Genomic DNA, 22084 nt, shown 5'->3' with positions numbered 1-22084 from the left:
GAAGAAAAATTGAGTGGCTTGAAATTAGGGATGAAATTTCAAGGGAGACCATTTTGTCACACTACGTACCCTCAGTGTAAAGAAAGCAACAGTGATTGCTAAGGACTATAAGCAGAGGAACATAAAGTGGCATTGCCTACAGGATAGGAAATGAACTGCACTTATATTGATAGCACTGTTAAAAGGACATGGTTTAGAGGCACCTTGAGTCTAACAGCTAGGCCTTGGACACTGCCGTCCATAGAAAAACTCTCAGTTAACATAGTGGGGCTTTTATAACCCAACTCAAAGCCAGATGAATTCCTACATTTTGTGGGTAAAATATTTGATCAGTTCTACTGGAAGAGCTAATGGAGTTGCCCAGTCATTTTAACAAATGACACAGCCCCATCCTTAACTCTTTTTCTGTTCTCACACACACACACCCACACACACCGGCTTGAGTTCTTGATTGCATTTTACCTAGCAATGAATATTGTACATTATTGCTCATTGGAAATGTCCTCTCTGCCTTTAAAAACTTGCTAACATTGATTTAATATGTTTGGCTGAATGACTTTTTATTTTAACTCCTTCTCCCCCTGTGCCATCCCCTCGACCCCCCACATTCTGGGTAGAAGAAGTGAATAATCCCTGTCTGGCTTCAGTCTGTGCTGCTGATATATGCACAGTCTTTAATCTAAGTAAAGAAATCCTGTGACTATCTGATTGTAGTGCTAAGGGACCTCTGATGAAGCAGGGAAAAAAGATGACAGCTTTTGCAGCTGAGAAAATAGCTGTTCCTAGCCAGTTTTAACTGTGAGCCATTAAATTGAAGGTGCATGCAAGGCTGCCACCATACAGGCAAAAATCCACAGAAAGAAAGAGCCTCTTGGGAGCTTTGCAACAGTCAAAGAAAGCTGACCACTAAAGGGATTGTGGCTGTTTGCATATTACTAGAGGAGGAAGGGTATTGTCATTCTCTCTCTCTCTCTCTCTAGTTCAGTGGAAGTGAGACTATTTCAGTATAGACTTGAGCCTATTAAAAAACCTCACACTACATATTTTACCTGTAACATTCTATCAAACAAAACCCTTGACTTATTTTCAGAAAGCATACATGGCCACCCAAAGAGACTTGTGAATTTTCTCAGGCCTCTGATCTCAAAATACCCAGGATCTTGCAGGGGAGCATGTCTGAGAAATCACAGACAAAATGTCACCATTAAAAGCTGCATTAATGAATGGAAATTGAAAGATTTTTCTTGAATAAAATTTGCAAAATCAGAAGGAATGTCAGTTTTCACGTTTAAATGTCACAAGTATTTGACAAGTTTCAACTAAGATATGTAACAAAGGAAAAAGCATCGTTTAGCTGAAATGCACATCAAAAAGGAACCTATGAAAAGAACCTTGCATCCCTCAGCACAGATCAGGAAGAGATAGATATTGCAGCAGAAAAGGCACTGAACAATTCTATGGTTTAGAACAGGGGTGGGCAAACTTTTTGGCCCGAGGGCCACATCTGGGTATGGAACTTGTATGACGGGCCATGAATGCTCAAGAAATTGGGGTTTGGGGTGTGGGAGGGGGTGAGGGCTCTGACTGGGGGTGCAGGCTCTGGGGTAGGGCCAAAAATTAGGAGTTCAGGGTGCAGGAGAGGGCTCGGGTGTAAGGAGGGGATGAGTGCTTTGGGGGTGGAACTGGGGATGAGGAGTTGGGGGTGCAGGATGGTGTTCCGGGCTGGGACCAAGGGCTTCAGAGGGCAGGAGGGGGATCAGGACTGGAGCAGGAGGTTGGGGTGCAGGAGGGGGTCAGGGGTGCAGGCTCCGGGCAGTGCTTACCTTAAGCAGCTCCCAGAAGCAGAGGCATGTCCTCCCTCCAGCTCCTACGTGTAGGGGCAGCCAGGCAGCTCTGCACACCATTCCATACACAGGCACCGCGCCTGCAGTTCCCATTGGCCATGGTTCCAGGCAGCATGCGGAGCCCCCTGGCTGTCCTTACGTGTAGGAGCTGGAGGGGGGACATGCTGCTGCTTCCAGGAGCTGCGCAGCACCACAGCACGTACAGAGCAAAATAGGGGGCACGCAGAGCCCCTGGCAGGGGAAGAGAGAGTGGGTGGGATGCATGGAGTCCTTAAAATAGGAGCAGGAGGGAAAGGTTGCATGAAGCCTCTAGTATGTTTGGATGTGGCCCCCAGGCTGTAGTTTGCCTACCCTGGTTTAGAAGCAGTTAAATAAGGGCAATCAGTTGCAGGGAGATAAATTCTGAACAAAAAAATCCGTTGAAATAATGTTGTTGACTGTATAATGGATTTAAATCAGGGGTGGGCAAACTATGGTCCGGGGGCCACATCCAGCCCTCCAGCCTGTTTAAACCAGCCTTCAAGCTTCTGGGGAGGGGGGTCTGGGGTTTGCCCTGCTTCTGCACTCCAGCTGGGGAGCAGAGTCCAAGGCTGCTCCACATGCTCATGCTGAATCTCCCGCAAGCAGCGGCATGTCCCCCCTCCAGCTCCTACACTTAGGGGCAGCATGCACTGCCCCTGCCGCAAGCGCCACCCCCGCAGCTCCCATTGGCTGGGAACTGCAACTAATAGGAGCTGCAGGGGTGGTGCCTGCAGTTGGCGCAGCGTGTAGAGCTACCTGACCACACCTCTGCATAGGAGCCAGAGGGGGGACATGCCACTGCTTCCAGGAGCTGCTTCAGGTAAGCGCTGCCCAGAGCCTGCACCCCGACCCCCTCCCAGGCCCCAACCCCTTGCTCCAGCCTTGATCCCTCTCCCAAACCCCAAACCCCTGCCCCAGCCTGGAGTCCCTCCTGAACTCATTTCTGGCCCCACTCCAGAATCTGCACCCCTAGCCAGAGCCCTCATGCCCCCCTTGCCCCCAAACTCCTGCCACAGCCCTGAAACCCCTCCTGCCCTCTGAACCCCTTGGTCCCAGCCTGGAGCACATCCTACACCCCAAATCCCTCATCCCCAGCCTCACTCCAGGCCCAACGTGTGTGGTTAACCCTTACTGGGCCAGTGCAGAGTTGGTACACCCCGTTGCAGTGTAATACACAGAAAACAAAGACAGAAGAGTTTCATGATAGGTACATCACTAAGGAGGGTATTTTGCAGAACATGCAATACAAAGCAGGGATTTCTTGGGACTGATTATTTTGCTTCGACTCTCACCAGAGTTAAACAGGTAACTAGTTAATAAATGCAAGATCAGACTTTGGTCCCTTACACTGAAGAGGCTAAAGTAACTATGGAACCAATTCTCCTCTCACACCTGTTAATCAGCAGTAATTCCACTGAAGTTGGTGGAGTTATAGCGGTGTAAAATCAGTGTAAGTGCGATCAGATTCACACTTGATGGGCCAGATCCTCAGTCCCCCAAGATCTCTTGGTGCCTCTAAAGTGGCACTGAATGACATTAAAGCTGCCCTAATGAGGCAGCAAATGATTCTACCATCATGGAACTGGGGCTTGTTGTAGGGTAAATTGGGGCCTACAGGCAGTGAGTCCGAAACCCTAGCAGACCATTTTAGCTGCCATAAGTTAACTTGCACTGGAAGCAAGCTCAGGGCAGGTGTAAAGGTAACTTAAGGTCACCTTTGCTGAGCATGAGGGCAAGTTCTGTGCAGCTGAGGATTGCTATTGCTCTTGCTAAAAGGTGATCCCTGTTGAACCACAAAACATCCAGGCCAATAGTTTCTGGTGTTCCCCAGTGGAACACTGCTGGGCATAACAACTATCACTGTGGCTCATCTCTCCTCCTGAATGCTTGTTTTCCCCTCTTTCTTAAGATGGCAACTGCGTACGGATGGTGCAGCTGGGAGTGGTACTTCAGCTTTTGGACCTTCTAGAGCAACACGTGGACAATGGGGACGTTTCTATTCAACATGCTGCACTGAGTGCCCTTCGAAACCTTGCTATCCCAGGTACAGAGCTGGTAGACAATCTCCTATCCATAAACAACTGGTGTTCATGGAGGGACAGGTCAATACCTAGTGTAGATCCACTGAAGTCACAGATTCTGGTGCATTTTCAGAGTCTGACAGGTATCTAAGCTTTTTTTCCTGCAAAATAATTCATGCATGTGAATAACTGACTGGGACTACTCATGTGCAGAAAGTTAAGGAACCTGAAATTATTCACAGGGATCTTATTACTCACTACTGAAATGGCTTAACATTGCACACAAACAATATATAACAGGACAGGAAATGAAGAACAGTAGATACACTTTAAGCAGTGTAGGAGGCAGGAAGGAATTATATCACATTATATCTTCAAGGGATTTTAAAAACTGCTCCTCTCCTCCTTTGAAACCAATACTAATTTAGAATGAGTTAAAATTTGACCTATATGTTGCACTGCAGAGTTTCTGCTCTTGAGATCATTAATAAATACGTCAGGACATTGGTTCTATGCCTCATCTCATGTCAAATGCAGCTCTGCTGTCTGGGAGTGCAACTGAGAGCAGGAATTAATTTGTCTGAACACTTCTAACAGTACAGTGCCACCCAAAATGATGTTGGGGCATTGATTTAGCACTGGCTCAGAGGAAAAAGTGCCAACTCCAGAGCCACCAGTACTATACTACTATCTGCAGCAACAGGGTGTTCTTGGAGGTCCCCTCTCTCAATGCTAAACTGACCAGGTTGTTTAACTTATCTGAGCACAAAATTGTGACTTTCTATGATAAAAATGTCCAAGAGTTTGTCAAAATAAAGCAAAATTAGTCCCATGGAATATAGTTGTATCCTTCTCCTATGGACTAGTAGCTAGATCTTGTGTCTCTTCTTCACTGCCTCCTTTTAATGTTTGATAAATGGTCTCTCTCTGAAGAAAACATGTTTAATTTCAGAAGTTCATTCATTTCTCTCAATACTCATGTTTAAAGTTGGGTACCCTGGCGAACTGGGCAGGGCCTGTGTGTTGATTAAACTAGAGTGATAAAGTTGGCCATAATCTGTGTGTGAGTATTTTTTTTTTTAATGCAATGTACTTCATAGCACAGTCCCTGTCAATTGTTCTAAACTGGTGATATTCATTTGAAAGGTGAAGAGGAGAAATTTTCTAAATTTTTCTAATGCAACATCTTGCATAAATGTGTGTGTGTGTGGATACAGCCCAACATACAGGTGTTTCTTGGTGCTAAAAGCGTTCAACAATTTTATGGCATATTTAACTACAGCTGGTTTTTAATCAAAATCAAAGTGTTTAAAAATGTTTGACAATTTTGTTAAGAAAAAAATAAAATGAAGCTTTTCAATAATGTTGAAACATCCCATTTTGACATTCTTGGAACTCACTGTTTCAGTTTTTGAAACAACTTTCCAAAACAAATTTTTACGAGTTTTAAAGGAACAAAAATCCAAATTAAATGTTTTGATAAAAATACTGTTTTGGGAAATTTCATTATTTGCTTTTGATCAATTTTGGAACAGAATTTTTTTTAAATAATGGAATTTCCCATAAAATGGAAAATCCAGTTCCACCCAGATATGGTTTAAACCATATTTCCTTCATTTAAGAACAATCTGGCATTGCATGACAAATATAGCTATTACTGCAAAGTAGCTTTAGTTACAAGGGCATAACAGAGTCAAGTGCACAAGATGTCCATGCTACGCAGGCATATAAATCCCAGACAAGTCATATAACTACCCTCCTACATGGAAGCTCTTATGTGGGGGTGCAGGAGCACAGAGAAGGATGAATGTTTAAAGCAAAGAAAGGTGCTTTATTAGTCATAACCTGGAAGTAACAGATGGTTGAGCACTACTTCCCATTTCAGGGAAGCCTTCTAGCACAGAAATGCTGAGATAATACCCATGCTTATATACAGCAAAAATGAATAAGCTATTCTACAGACATCACATTCTACTGATGGTCTGACTGTGCCTTTGCATGTGAACTAACCTAAAGTTTCTGCTCTCCAATTCCTGGAGCTCCTTAGCGCTGACCTTCCACTGTCTCTCTGCTTGACTTTAACCAGGAACCTGTTCCCTTCCATGGCCAAGCCTTAGGATCATGTGCACAGGCCCTGGTTTGGCAATGACAGTACTTATTCTGCATCTGCTTTTTAAAAAGCTCCTTCCCAGGATCTTGTAGCAACTTTCCTCACTGCTGCACTACATACAGTAGCACAAGGCGGACTCTTTACAAGCAAACAGTCTGACCTTGGAATACAAACACTGCTGCTACAGTCTCTGGGAGGAAATTTAACAGCTGTTTAACAATGCAGAGCAATACTACACAACACTTTAAGCCGGGAAGGGGGAAATAATACCTTATCCAGCTGAAATAGTGTGGGTAATTTAGGTAGGCAGGATGTAATTACATACATTAGAATGTAGGGTGAGATTTTCAAAACTTCAAAAACTCTAATTGACTTTATTCTTGTACTATGTGCTGTGGGATCTTTAATGATCACAAGTAGCAAGGATATTGATTAATCTCTCATCTGAAAGATAGTTCTTCCAGTGCTCAGTTCTCCTTAACAGCAGTCTGGGACATTGGTATGATACAAACTCAAGAGGAAGAATCCCCTCCAGTGAATCCCCAATCCCACTTTCTGTAGTATAGTACCTAAATGTTCCTTGGAGATTTCTTAACCAAGCAGTGAATGACCCAGACCTTGCATAGTTTATAGGATCTATCAAGATGTAGTTTAATTCCTCCTGTATCCTTCCTTGCTAGGATAGACCAAATGCCAGCCAATCTTAATGGCTTGTGTGGTTGTACTTTAATGTGTTGAACTATGTGTTATCAGATATTTGTGCATTGATCATGAGTCTAATTTAATTTTGGTAATCTTCGTTGTTCAAATATCTATTACAAACATATCATGATCTTTTGAAGTATGAGTTTCTTCTGGGAAACTAACAAGCTGTGCATCAGAACATGAAAAGGGAAAAAAAATCATAGATGAGAGCTATATAAAGAAATCTATCAGTTACCAGAGGCTGCATGAAAGGAACTAATGAAAGCAACTGGAGAATTTTAAAAGAAAGAAAATCCACACACTGTGATTTACTTAAAAGGCGCAGTAATGTGCGGAACACAGCACTTATAAATTCTGTGAAATCCTATTCTCCTCCCAGGTCTTTGCTAGCCATTGCTACTAAAGCAAACCTCAAAATATGGAAATTATCAGCAGAGCTCCGATACTCATGACATACTCCCCTTCAGCATTAATACTGCACAGGCTACACCTTTAATGGGGCATAAAATAAAACTGCCAGGGAATTCAAACAGAACATAAGATGGAAATCAATTAGACATGTTCTAAAACTTATGGATAGGCACAAGAGGTGTTGTTAATTCAAACTGAGTAGTACAGAGAGGGGTTTCCTGGCGAATTCTACTACAATCAAGAGACTGGGGTTTGAGCTTGTGCTACTGGAACCAAAGAAAATTACAAACAAGGTAATTAACCGTTAGTGTCTGTTTCTCAGCATGCCTGCAAGGTCGGTAAGGGAAAGGACAGAGGGATTCTTGCCTGATGCAGTTGCCCCAGGAAAGACAAAAACATGCAGAAGGGGAGGATAAAATTACTTTGGAGAAAGTCTTTGGTAGCTGAGTTAAGCAGCATTCAGGCTTTTTCCAGAGAAGCTTCTGATCATTACCGGGAATTACTGCACTAAAGAGTGGTGCAGAGAAACAGGATTAGGAAGGGAAGGAGAGCACAGAAGCAATGGTATCAGCAACAAAAGTATCTGGTGTCTCAAATACAAAGGCACGTCACCCTCCAAACAAACTGAGGTCAATTATTTTTGCTGCATCCCTTTTTGGATAGGGATAAACAAAGAGGACCATCTTCTGAACCCTGGCCCACATTCCAACAGGTTTGAAAAAGCAGTGAGTGAGTGAATGTGTTTTCACAAGAACACTGTTCCTGTGATATGTGTAGTTCAGTATAAGACCAAAAGGTTTGGACAATTCTGATCTTTATTTGAACCAAATTGAACCATTACAGGCTTACCCCTTGTCAGTGTTCAGTAACCACAGAAAAAGCAACTGTTACACTGTGTGTTGAATATATCTAACTTGTTTAGATACTTGTATGGTCTTCATCATTGTAGTGTTTGAGCTACAAGTTCATGTTCTCCAAAATGATCAAGTTCTCTCTTTCTGGTTCCATTTTCTAGTTGCTAACAAGGTTCAGATGCTGGAGGAAGGTGTAGCAGAGCGGATCCAGATGCTTTTGAGATCAGAGATGGCTCCTGTGCAGTTTAAACTTCTTGGAACACTGCGAATGTTAATAGATGGTCAAGGTAGAGAATTGCTGAGCACAGACTAATGTCACCTTGAAATGTTTTGCAAGCTACAAGTGAAAGGGAAAATACACTTTGGAAATGTGAAAAGACAATGGGCCAAATGCTTGGCAGATAACTCCACTAAGCCAGCAGAGTTAAAACAGAGAATTTTGTCCAGTATGTCAAGTCTACTAGAGCAAAAAACTCAAGCATCTTGACAGCAATCGATGAGATATGGAGAGGCCTGAACAAAGAAGTTGCAAAAATCTAAGTGAGAGATAACTAAGGCCTGAACAAGAGACTTTAATGGAATTACGCCAGCATAAAATTAGAATAATGGTAGGGAGAATCAGGCCAAAGATTCATAATCTGACAGTTTAAAGTGAGTGAACAGTAGAATTGGGGAATATAAAGGATCAAGATGTGGAGTGGGGACAAAGGTTTCTAGCACTCTAAAACATTTCTGTACAGTCCTGATTCTTACAGATTTATCCTACATCCTGCTGCATATCTTAAAAAGCCCTGAATCTCTTTTGAGCATTGTAACAGGATGATACCGTGTGCATAAATTCTATGTTTGGAAGCCCAAAGCCTACAGTTGGCTACACAGATGGGCATGAAGTATGACAACACTCATTTACTCATCTAATTGCCACTTTGAGAACCAAGATGCAGGAATGGGTGCTCAGCTTAGGCATCCAAGTTTGAAAATTGTGCTCTCCATTTACCATAATACAGTGATTCATCCTGACACAAAACAGACAATATCACGGCATGAGAAAGCAAATCCCGTGCTTTTGTGATGCAATATCTTAGTTATTTCAGTGCACATGAGCAGCTAACCTAGAATAATATTCCTCATAGACTTGTGCATCAGGTTTAAGGACCAGAACAAGAAAAAAGATCCAGAAAACTGAGTGATGGGTTCCCATTTCAGAACTGTCACATATTGCTGGCACATGCAGAGTAAGGTCTTAACTCATATAGATTCATCAGCTATGTGGGGAAAACATAGACCTGATTCGCTACTGCCTCACATAAAGTACCACTGTTGGTTTGGCAGCAATTTGCATTCATTTTGGAAATGAATACACCAGGTACAAGGCAATGGAGAATCAGGCCTAGAATCTGTGTGATCAGTGCAAAAATCTTTCATTCAATAGAAAGTTTCCATTTACATCTCACCACAGTAGATGGATGACATTACAAACTACAAGGAAGCTTAGCATAATAAAACTATTTTTCCTTCTCATGATTTGGAGAGAGTTACTAAAATATGCAGTCTGTCATGATTATTTGGAGAATGTTAAAGGTGACAACTTCAGAGTTGAGAAGACAGGCATCAGATGATACTTTCTGGAAATTAAGAAACATTAGGATAAATCCTGAATTACAAAAAGCTAAGAGGCCGCTTCTGCTCTTGCTCACTCTGGTTGTACACCAATAAGATTCCAGTGACTTCAGTTCAATTATTTTAGATTTATATTGGTATAAGTGAGATCAGAAATTGGCCCCAATGAGACAGCAATAGCTAAAACAAGAATCCTCTTCTGAATTTGAAATAATGTAGCATGTTCTAGTGTAGAGTAGGAAATATCTAAAATGCTACGTAAGTTTTATCCTTTCATGGTAGTAAGTGCAGAAGCTGCCCGTCTTTAATTGCCTTATGTTCTATTTACCCATGAGCCAACATTGACCTTAATTAACACCACATGAAACTCTCTCATGCACATGTGTCTACTAACAAGTTCCTACTAAATTAGTTAATTGCATTATCTAGTGTAAATTCATTACTCTGACAATTGCTGGGCATGCTGATGCTGGCAGAATTGAGAAAGGCATGTTTTTCTCTAATTATAGCAATCTAGATGCCTTTGTGCTTATCACAGTTAGCATCACCCCAGCAAAAAAGAGGTATTTCCCAACAGTGACTCGTTTCCCGAATGTATTGCTGATGGAGACACACTGACGGATTTATGCACCTAGCTACATGGCCACAGTAGCTTTTTAAGCAATAGCTGGATGTTAGGAAGTAGGCACAATTCACACAAGGCCCACATTCCATAAATTGAAGATATAAAGATGTCTCTCCTTCTAAATGGTGTCCAATTAGACTTGGGCTTAGAGTGCTTTATTGCCAGCAGAGTCAACAGAAAGTCCAACTGGATAAGAAACTGGGTCAGACCCTTTGCCTCGAGCAAGGCTTTTAAACTGCTTTTACTTGCCAATATGGCACCTCTTAGAGGAAAGCTGTCTGGACTCTAATTGGACTGCTCTGATCTCGTGAGACAAACACAAGCAGTTTTGGCCTCGAAACCACTGCTATTCTCTCATGTGAGGTGACTTACGGTGGTAAGTGAAAGTCTGTCATTCTGCTGGGTGAAGAGATCCTTACTCAGAAAAACAGTGAAAGGGGGATTTTTGGACAAGTCCAGAAGCTCTGAGAACCAGTTTTGCTGTGTTTATGCTTCCACTCTGACTTTGTCCTGTCCACCCTTCCTCAGTATTCTGGGGCTGAGAGAAAATGGAAGAAAAATATAAAATGCCCTCCCACCCCACACCCCTAGCATGTTTTTAAGTGTGTGGATCTGGAGTAGATGCTAAAGTAATCTTATGCTCCTATTGGACTCTTTTTAGTAGGCCTGGCAAACACTACAGCCTGTACCAAATGAACTCTGTTCAAGACATAAAAGGCATATTTCATGCCCAGATGAAGCAGGGAACATTGCAGGGCAAGAAGGAACATCTCTTAATCCTGAATTTCTTAGGAGTGTACATCATGGCCCCATGGCAACCAAAAAAGTCAACCAACATTACCCTCACTCCTGAAAAGCTAAAATAAATAAATCAGTCTTTAAAGTCAACTGAATTGCAAACTACAAGCTAGAGCTAAAGCTTAAACATGATAGAAAAGGACAGGTCTGTTCTATGACCACTCTGGCTGGTGCGTAGAGAGATGTTGAGGGAGTGTGAGGGGAGGTTGGGTATCTATATCCTGTGGCTATGGGGCACAGGGGATTGTGCACCCCTCCCCAACTATTAATTACTGCACTAAATGCTTCTGTGGCCATGTGGATGGGCACTCTACTCCTACAGTGAGGCTTAGGAGAGGTGACACAAGTTGCATCTCATCTCTTGCTCCTACCTCATCTCCTAAAAATATACATTGAAAGGACACCTCCAGGTTTAACTCTGGCATTTATTTGTGGAGTCCTAAGATCTTATCCTACAAAAGTACTGAATGCCCTCAACTTCTATTGCGGGCAATGGGGACTGAGGCACTAAACGTCTGCCTGATGGCGCTCAGACCTTCACAGGAGTGGATCCCTAGACAGCATCATATTTAGTTAGAACGAAACACTTTATATGCCTTAGTCCCCCTTTTGTCAGCACCTTTTCTTGCACTGAGTAGCACTTTCCAGATTCTAACTATTTTTAATCAGTAGCACTTTGTAACAACGTGGCTTTAATTAAGTTAAATTGCAATAATGTTCCTGTGGAACTATGTGTGTTACAACTATATGGATATCAAAGGAGTTCATCAGGATCATGCATAACCTCTCTTTTGCTGTTGTCAGAACTTTTAAGGGTTGTGGCAGCAATTTTCTTCAGAAGCACTAGGCTTCATGAGTTACTGCAGATGATTAGAGGCTCATTTTGTTATAAAGAGGATCATCAAGTGAGTTATTTCTATATGACACCCACAAAGATTAGAATTCCTGACATCTTGGTAGCTCATGAGAAGACTCCGGTCTGATGAGGGATGGGTGAATAGGTTCAGACAAAATAAGAACCTCCTGCAAACATTGTTCAAAATTTGAATTAAGTCTGACATTAAAATGTTCTTCTGAGGTTTGAGAAAGTTTATTTAATTTTTCTCCTAAGTAACTTTGAATTTCCAGGTGCTTCTGAAGTTTTAGGTAAAACTGGTGAGGAATCTTTGAACAATTTCTCCCCCCCCCCCTTTCCCCTTCCAAAAGTGCTGATTTGTCAAAACCTAAACTTTTTTTTGCAAAAACATAAGTTTTGATAAAAATTTTGTCCAGAAGTGTTCTTAGGTCCTGGATGGATGGTTATGGACAAATGACATCCCACCCACTCACAGAAAAGCCAATAGTCCCGTGGTTAAGACTCTCACCTGGGATGTCACCCAGGTTCAGGTTCCTACTCTTGCCTGATTTGGAGCAGGGTCTTGAATTGGGTTTTCCACATCCCATAGGTGTGCCCTAATTACCAGTTATTGGTTATTCTGGGGTCTGGACAGACCCCAGGGTTGCCAATTTTGGTTGGACATATTCCTGGAAATTTATTCATGACAATCTTTAATTCCTGGAGTCTCCTAGACCAGTGGTTCTCAAACTTTAGCAACCCCAGGACCCCCATTTTGATTTAAATGTTTTTTGGACCTCCAAGCCCCGCCCCCCCACATCTCCTCTTACCCACCTCTTTCTGCCCCCTCTCCCCAGTGTGCCCTGTCCCAGCACCTCCTGCATACCGCTGAACAGCTGAGAGAAGTTGATCAGCAGGGCCCACAGACCCCCTGGAGTGCCCTCACAGACCCCCCAGAGGTCCACAGACCCCAGTTTGAAAAACGCTGTCCTAGACAATCCTGGAGGATTGGCAACTCTAGTTCTGGCTGTGTTTATCTCTGATCTTTTTTGCAAAAAATTTAAAGGGGCTCTATTTTGTGCCAATGCTGAACAAAAACAAAATTTCAAAACTTCAAAATTTTGCATAAGATGGAATTGTTTTCCAGCCAGACCTCCTTTCTTCTTGGGTGTATTATGACAGCATCCAAAAGTCATATTCTGGATATGGTCCTAGTTATATTTTAAGCTCTTTAGGGCACAGACCATCTTTTCATTTGTACAGCGACTAACACAGAGTAGTTCTAGTGCATGACTAGGACTTCTAGGCACTACCACAATACAAGTAACCATTGTGCTAGAGACATTGGACTATAGTATGAGACCATCCCTGCTCTGAAGAGCATACAGTCAAAGTTAGGACAACACTTAAGGAGTGAGTGCAAGAAACAGTCAGAGGGAATGGGGGAAGAGAAGACAAGGGCAGCTACCTTATGCCTTCTATAAAAGGCAATGTTAATAGTAATTTTCATTTCAAGGGATCTCAAAACATGAGATGTGAATTAAGTATTGCTGCAGCTCAGGCAGTAGATACAGATTAGATCTATTTTACAGGTAGATAGACATGGGTACAGGAGCAGCAGAAACTCCCTAAAAGTGGGAGGCCCACAGATGCCTGAATCATGGCCCTGCCTCACCCCTTCCCTGAGGTCCCGCCCTCACAGTGCCCCTCCTTCCAAGCAGGGCCAGCTCCAGGTTTTTTGCTGCCCCAAGCAAAAAAAAAAAAAAAAGGTCAGAGTGCCGCCCCTTGAAAAGGGCCACCCCAAGCACATGCTTGGAACGCTGGTGGCTAGAGCCGGCCCTACTTCCAAGACCTTGTGCCTCACTTGCTCCTCTCCACCCTTTCCCTCCCATCACTCAACCTTACAGCCAGTAAGAAGTGGGAGGGCCTCCCACTTTTTAAAGTGATGGAGCCATGACCACCCTGCCCCTCCCGTTCTATATTGCTCCTGCCCCTCCCATTCTATACTGCTGCATGGATATCTTAAGTAACTGGCCCAGGGTTGCACAGTAAGTCAGGAGCTAGGCCAGAAGCCCAGCTGCCATAAATCAGTGTAGCCTCATCGACTTCAATGAAGTAACCTAGTTTTATAGTAACTGGGATTTTGCCCAAGTGCCAGGCATCCTAAGTCTCATTCCCCTGTTCTAACACTCAACAACTTTTTCATTTCTTGGTACGTGTACTGTAGTCCCAAACAACTTGTTTATAGAGTGTGGTACCATGCAAACCAACCATCAGTATCCTTCAGTAGGGCAAGTGAGGACATCAGCAGAACTAGACATCTGCAAGGATTCTCTTTTAGACTGCATCCTCTGTACTACTGGCTCTGAGTAAAAACCTGGACATGCCATTCTTCTCTTTTCAGCTGACACTGCAGAGATGCTGGGACAGGACCCCCTGCTGATCAACAGACTTGTGCAATGGTGCGATGCCCAGGAGCATGCTGGTGTTCGTGGAGAAGCAAACCGATTGCTGGCATCGCTCTTGCGGCACAGCAGATCCCAAGTATGAAATTACTGGTATATATATTTTTTTTAATTGGCAGGAGTGCTTACTGCCAGGCTGGCATCCTTGTTGCTATATGCTTGCTGACAGCACACACAGCAGCAATGCAAGCTTTTCCATACCACCCCTCCAACATGCCTCAGATGGATGGACCCCTTTCTGGGGTAGGAGAGTAGATCGCCCTTCATAACCACAGTCCTTTTTGCTGACACTACCCCTAAGGGAGTCACCTAGTGCATTTATGGTGGCTGTTTTGTGATATGGACACCTGTCAATTGGAATAGACTTAATTCACCACATTAATTTCAGACATCAGCTGGTAATAACTTTCAGTCACTTAGCAAGCTGAGCTGGATTTGAATCAGCAACCTAGAAGAGAAAAATAGGAACTGGTATTCAGTTACGGTAACTCCTCCATCAAGCATCCTAGGTACAATCTTCTTTTTCAGAAAGATTCTACCATGTTCAAACATGAAACCAATATTAAAAAACAAAATAAAACACAGTTAAACAGTTGAAAAAACCCATCTGTGTCATATACCAAAATCTCTTTCAGAAATACTACTGAGTTCACTTAGGCTGCCTAGCCCTTGATTCAGGGAGGGATGAATATAGATTTTCTGATGACAATATGCTGTTGATATGTTAGCAAAGGCTTTGTTGCTTATGCTAAGGCTATTCTGATTGATTATACAGAAGCCTCTCAACTGCTGCTTTATTCTGAGAGGATGTAAAATGGAGTTATAATTTGCATAAAGTTGGATAAAGCAAAATTGAGTCACTACTAATTTAGAAGCTTTAATAATTAAAAGTTTGACCATGATGAACCACAAGAGTAAAAGAAAAAGGAAGTACCTCTAAACATTGACGTTTCAGCTAAATAAATTCAAGGTGGCTTTCAAGCTCAGGTGAATGACTAATGCAGACAAAAAATTCTCTCTTTGGCAGTGCAGGCAAAATACAACAAATGTATCTGGATTAGCACTTCAGTGATGGCAGGGGAATCATTTCCAATCGATTCAGAGACTTTCAGGGGTGAACCGTGATTTCCTTTTGTCACCTCAGTGTTATTTGTATCTCAGCTTTTGATTTGTGGTCCTTTCACCTGACCCATTTCTTTTGTTTGACTGACAACAGGAAGTGGTCAAAGCCATCCAGCAGGCACAAGGAGTGAAGCACCTGGTTTCCATGACAACAAGCGAACATGTTATCATGCAGAATGAAGCTCTGATTGCACTGGCCATAGCATCTGCAATTAATTTAGGTATCCTCCCTCCCCCAGAGCATTGGCTTGAGTACCATTTAAGATGTTGTTATTGTTATTAATACAAGTGTTTTATAGCCCTGCTAATTTGCACAGTGATTTACAGAATTTATGTAAGGTATATTCCTAGCCTTGAAAAGCTTACCGTCTATTTTACAGTCAAAAGTACAGAAGACAGAGGGACTGGGGATTACCAGTGAGAAGCGGGAACAAGGGATTTCTTGAAGAGGTTGGTTTTGGAAGGGATTTGAAGAATAGAAGATGCTTGATAGATGAGGACAAGAAGTTATTTGATACCTGTGGGGCAGTGTGTTAGAAGGTATGAAACCAAGATCATGACAAAGGGAGAATCAGGAAGAGTAGAAAGGAAGCAAGAATTTTAAACAGGGGAAAGGAGTGTAGAGATGTTGGTGGAGTCAAAATTATATAGGGCCTTCATTCTTAAACAACAGGCAAGATGATTCAAGGAGAAACCAATGTCAAGGTAGATAGGAAGAGGAATGTAGCAGCGGCATTTTGGATAGACTTGAGAAAGTAGAAATGACAAAATAGGCTAAAGGATCCTACAGAAGCTCTGAATGAAAGAAATGAAAATACCATCCTTATTACAATTAATAGGTTGGATTCCTAGCAGCGCTGAGCACTCATGGCTCCTGTCAGCTTCAACTGGATTTGCAGTTGCTCAGCACCTTTGAAAATGGTGCTTGATATTTATTAAGCTTGGTGCTGCATATATAGGACATAAAAGACACTATCTTGAAGGTCACAGTCTAATCTGAAGAACAACAATTATTGCATTTAAGACCCAACTACAAGAAGCCAATATTAATAGTAAGCTCCATCCACGGACTAAAGCCAGAAAGGAATGTAGTCTTAGACATGCTGCCAGCATTGGTCAAGTCAGAAAAAGATCTATATACAGAAGATTAAGTCAGTTACCCACGACTATGAGAATGTGAGGGATGGCTAGTAAAGATTGATATGTATGAATTAAGCCATGATGTAGAAAATTTACTACCTATGGCTGAGCAGTTTTATGGGCCTGATACTCTGAGGTCTTGGGGGGTGCTCAGCACTTCACTGGATCAGGCCTTATATCTGCATTAAGACAAGTCAGCCATTTTCTATTTACTTTGACAGACCTTCATTTTTCATATGCAAGTTACCTAAGAAGTTTTCATTTAAAAACATTAGAATTATTTCCATGATATCTTGTTTTATTTTCAGAAGTCATCAAAGATTCACTTAAGGAGTCAAGGCTAGTTCAAAGCTTACATAAGCTTCTACAAGACGAGTGCACAGGTCCCGAGGTGAAATATAATTCAATGGGCCTCCTATGCAGCCTTCTTAATTCAGGTAATTTCACTTTGGCACTAAGAGCCCGTCCATTTCTGTTACTGTGAAATCACAAAAACTGTCACTGAAGTATTTTCAACTAGTTGTGAGGTTGCATCCAAACAACAAAGTAGCAACAGCAAGACTCGGAGGTTTATTTCTTTCTGTCAGGTAAGGACCTGACACCCATTATTCCTCTCGTAGGATAATATCTTCCTGTGTGAGAAGTCCACTGAGGTCATTGGAACTACCGGTGATGGAGTCAAGGCAAAAGTCTAGAGCAAAGTAACACTGAGACACCTTCACGCTTCCTCAGTTTTGGGGCCAGCATGCACCAGCTCCCAGACACATAGCAAAATGTGTATGACTGCCTTGCAACCAATTAGCTTAAGGGACTGTTACAGCAGCCAGATATACTGGCTCGCTGACCCCACCCTCACCTCCTAGCCATGTTGTTCCCTACACAGAGGCTAGGGAGGGGTGTGGACAGAATTGCCATGCTAGCACCAGGCTGCCTAGAAACTCCTCTCCTGGGAGGAATCCCCAGCTGCCTGGTTAAGCTGGCTCTAAGTCTGTTATGTGCTAATGGAGAGTCTGCCCAAATAGTTCTGATTTTTTTCTCCACATTTTTCTAAAACGGTTCAGGGGAAACCTGAAAGTTGGTTCCAGATTTTTAAATATTTTTTTCTTTTTGAAAACCCAAGAATTTCTAAGTTTAAAAATCTATTGCCTGGGCAGACTTTTCCATTTATTATATCCCAACAGTCCTCAGACCACCCCATGGACCCAGACTGCTGAACCATAAACCAGATAGGTCAGATCCTCAGCTGGTATAAATCAACAAAGCTCCATTGATTTCAGTGGAGCTATGCTGGTTTACAGCAGCTGGGGATCTGACCCATAAAGATTTTTTTCAGTGCTCTATTTCATTAGCACACTACAGACATCTTTTAACTTTGATGCTGAGAGTCAAATCTCCCTGGTATGAAATACTGAAGCAAAATATAAAGCACTTGGTGGAGGCAGGAGCATGTTTTTTGTAATACATTCTGAAAAATTATTTTATATCTAGTTCTTCTGGGAAGGTGAAGTAATAAAAGAAAAGCTATTTAAAGAGGGCAATTAGTTAACAGTTGCAAATAAGTTAACTTCTTTACAAAAATCATCATCCCAAGTGAGACTCGTAAGACGTTTGTATTTAAATAAAACATAGCGGAGTTAACCTGCAGCTGCAATATAGTAACTCCTCACTTAATGCTGTAGTTATGTTCCTGAAAAATGCGACTTTAAGTGAACCGATGTTAAGTGAATCAAATTTCGCCATAAGAATTAATGTAAATAGGGGGGGTTAGGTTCCAGGGCAGCTTCCCCTACTCTGCAAGAACCAGAGGCAGCGGCGGCGGTGGGGTGGGGGGGAGGAGGGGCGGTTCAACCTTCAGCTTGCCCACTCCACTCCTTCCCACAAGCCCCCATCCTTGACCCTAGGGTTACCATATTTCTACAAGCAAAAAAGAGGACACTGGGGGGGGGGAGGAGCCCCGCCCCTGCTCCACCCCCATCCACTCCCTCCCACTTCCCACCCCCTGATTGCCCCCCTCAGAACCCCCAACCCCCCACTCCTTGTCCCCTGACTGCCCCCTCCTGGGATCCCTGCCACTAACTGCCCCCTAGGACCCCACCGCTTATCTAAGCCCCCCTGCTTCTTGTCCCCTGACTGCCCCCTCCTGAGAATGCCCTACGACCCTACCTGTCCCGACTGCCCCGACCCTTATCCACACTCCCACCCCATATTCACACCCTTGCCCCCAGACAGACCCCCGGTGACTCCCATGCCCTATCCAACTGCTCCCTGCCCCCGACAGGACCCCCAGAACTCCTGACCCATCCAACCCCCTCTGCTACCTGCCTGCCTCGACCCCTCTCCACACCCCTGGCCCCCTGATAGCCCCTCCAGACCCATCTAACCCCCCCACTCCCTGTCCATGACTGTCGCAACCCCTCTCCACACCCTTGCCCCCCTAGCAACCCCCCCCAAAACTCCCAACCCATCCAACCCCCCCTCCCTGTCCCCTGACCAGGGCCAGCTTTAAAGAGCCCAGGAATCGGGCTGCGCTCCGGCCGGGGTTGCAGGGCTTGGGGCCGGGCCGGAGGTGCTCGGCCGGCGCTGCTGGGGCCCGAGCCGGGCCGGGGGTGCTGGGGCTGGCGCTGCTGAGGCCCGGGCCGGGTCCGGGCCGGCGCTGCTGGGGCCCGGGCCGGGGTTACTGGGGCTGGGGGTGCTGGGGCCCGGGCCGGGGGTGCTGGGGCCCGGGGTGCTGGGGCCCGGGCCGCTGGGGCCCGGGCCGGGTCCAGGCTGGGGGTGCTGGGGCCCGGGCCGGCGCTGCTGGGGCCCGAGCCGGGGTTACTGGGGCTGGGGGTGCTGGGGCCCGGGCCAGCGCTGCTGGGGCCGCCGGGTGCCGCTTGGCCAGGGCAGCCCCTCCCCAGAGCTCTTCTCCTCGTGCCCCCCCCCCCCCCCAGCTTACCTGCTGCTGCCGCCGGCCTGCCCCTGCTTCATTTCACACTTCCCGCGAAGCTCTGATTCACGGGAAGCAGGAGAGGGGGAGGAGCAGGGGGCAGAGCGTTCAGGGGATGGAGGAGGGGGAAGACAGCTGCGGGGCCAGCCGGAGTGGTAAGGCTGCAGGGGATGGGGGGAGCCGGGAAGGGGCTTTGGCTGCCCAGCGGCGCTTGGCCGCCGCTTTTCGATCTATAAATAGCCGACGGGGGAAATCCCAGACATTTTTAGATTTTTAAAAATCCCCCCGGATGGCTATTTATAGAACGAAAAGCTGGACATGTCCGGGGAAATCCGGACATATGGTAGCCCTACTTGACCCACCGCCTCCCCCCCCCCCCCACCGCCTCCCCCTTTACTTCGCTTGCTGTGTCCTGGCTCCTCTCCCCTCCCCCCCACCCTTCTAAAAGCCGCAAGCCAGCTGATTGCTGCAGGAGGGAGGGGGGAGGCACGCCGAGTCCTCGCTCCTCCCCCCTTCCCTCCAAAACGCCCCAAGCCAGCTGATTGCCCTGGGCAGGAGGAGCGAGGACTTGGCACGCAGGCTCCCCCTCCCTCCAGAACGCAAGCCAGCTGATTGCCCTGGGCAGGAGGCAGGAGGGTGGGATGCGCTGGGGGGGAGGGGACCATAGGGAGGCTGCAAGCTGTGGAGAAAGCAGGCAGCCAAACAACCTAAGAGTGGAGCATTGCACAACTTTAAATGAGTATGCTCCCTAACAGATCAGCAACGTAACAAGGAAACGACGTTAAGCGGGATGACTTTAAGTGAGGAGTTACTACAATGTAAGGACGTACAATAACTCCTTCAGAGTATGGACTAATGCATTCCATTAAAGTTTGTGTTTGATCTCCCTTCAGGTGATTTGAAACAAGAAGTAGAAGAGGACAACTTTAAAAAAACCTTGGAAAAACTTTGTAGCCATAGCAATGCAAATGTGGTCAAGCAGGCTGTAATGACTCTCCAGATACTGAGAGATGAGAGTCAAAACACTAGCTTCGTTTCTCCATAGCTGTTGGTGCTGCTTTCTCTGGCAGCTGGGGTATTTCAAGAAAATGTTATCTTTTACCAACAGCCACCATATTTATCACGTTGAAGTCCACTAAATGCTATTAAACACAGCGCAGGCTACAGCTCTCATTGACATGTAGGGCTTCATTTTCGAAACTGTACATGCAACACTGTATATCCATTTGTACATCTAGTTTGCACCCCCACCATGTTACTGCAGCTGCATGTACCCACAGGATGTACCCGGACCGTAGCTATACTACAGCAGGGACACCTCCTATGACAGGGACAGGGACAGGGGCAAGGAGCTGCCTCCTCCCTCCATAGAAACTGCAATAAAGATCCTTCTTCCCCTCCCCCCTCATTCCCCTCATGCCTAGCACTAGTGGCAAGATGTGCCCTTCAGCCCTCTGGAGAGACAGGTGCAGCAAGAGGGGTCCTCCTCCCCCCCCAGTCTTACACCCTGGCTGCTGTGGTAATCTGTTTGGGAAGTGGGCCAGGACCACTGCAATTTTTTCTTCCCAACATGCAAAGAGTCCTCTGCTGAAGCAGTGTTGGCAGGAGGCCTCGGAGCTGAGAGTCTTGATATGCACACTGTGTGAGATGGATGGAGCAGTTCCCACTCTCTGGGCTTTCAGAATGTCTGCTGACTCATTAAAATTATTCTCATTTTAAAATAAGATCCCTTTAAGCTGGTCTGGCAGAGTAAAGTGGAAGTAAGCTGTATTTACATTCCTTTAAAGGCTCCGTTACAGAACCAGAGTAGCTCTGATGGTCTCAGATTCTGTTTTCCTCCCTAATTACAGTGGCTTTCCTGATCATGATGCATGACCAAATGTCTTTTTAAGGAATAAATTTCAGTAACTGCATGTATATACTAGGCTGTGTTTTGTTTTAAATCTTCCATGGTTATGCGTATTGTTCCTGGGGAAAGGACTGTCCCCACACTCCTTGCAGTATGCTTCACTACATTACTGACTGCACCAACTGAGAGGGGCCTAGCATCTACAGCTGCATGAGATGCTCCAAGAGACACTGCAACATGTCAGACTTTATAAGGTGACATGGGACAAATTCTGCCGCCCCACCTCCCCCCCCACTTGCCAGATCAGAAGCATAAAGGGCCAGGACTGTGCTGTAAGGGGCTGAGGAAGAACTCAGCTCCTGCACACTCTAGGGCTGCCATGAACAGACCTACCCTGGCCTTCTCTGAATCCCTGGCACAGGGGACACATCCAGGGTGAGAGGGAAGCTCCACAGTCCAGGTCATTATGAAGATTCTGGAGCATTTCATGGACAGCCTGCAAGAAACTGTTGTAAATTGGCGCATCCCTCAGAGTAAATCAAACATTTGTACCCTAGAACAAACATTTGTGGAATATTTAGATTAAACCTTTACAAAGGCGTTAGTAAACTCCAGCTAATTAGCAATCTCTCAACTCAGATTAGAATAGGGCTCTAAACTCCGGTCTAAACGTATTCTAAAAGGAGAATCAGGGCCAAAAAAGTTTAGTTCTGAATGATTTCAAATATTCAATCTCTA

The 22084-nt window shown here is 44.8% G+C and overlaps 1 protein-coding gene across 1 annotated transcript in view; it reads left to right on the top strand.

Moving 5' to 3' along the window:
- The window catches only part of LOC117881018 (rap1 GTPase-GDP dissociation stimulator 1-like), a 54858-nt gene extending 33442 nt beyond the window's left edge, over positions 1-21416 (top strand). The window contains exons 9-14 of the mRNA XM_034777774.1: positions 3775-3909; positions 8128-8253; positions 14249-14388; positions 15526-15652; positions 16880-17008; positions 20391-21416. Of these exons, the coding sequence (XP_034633665.1) occupies positions 3775-3909; positions 8128-8253; positions 14249-14388; positions 15526-15652; positions 16880-17008; positions 20391-20542 (809 nt within the window). The 3' untranslated portion in view covers positions 20543-21416. The remainder of the gene's footprint in view (positions 1-3774; positions 3910-8127; positions 8254-14248; positions 14389-15525; positions 15653-16879; positions 17009-20390) is intronic.
- The last annotated feature ends 668 nt before the right edge of the window (positions 21417-22084 follow it).

The sequence above is a fragment of the Trachemys scripta genome, chromosome 7 (assembly GCF_013100865.1).
Source record: "Trachemys scripta elegans isolate TJP31775 chromosome 7, CAS_Tse_1.0, whole genome shotgun sequence".
Classification (NCBI taxonomy): Eukaryota; Metazoa; Chordata; order Testudines; family Emydidae; genus Trachemys; species Trachemys scripta.
This window is presented reverse-complemented; position numbering and strand designations above follow the sequence as displayed.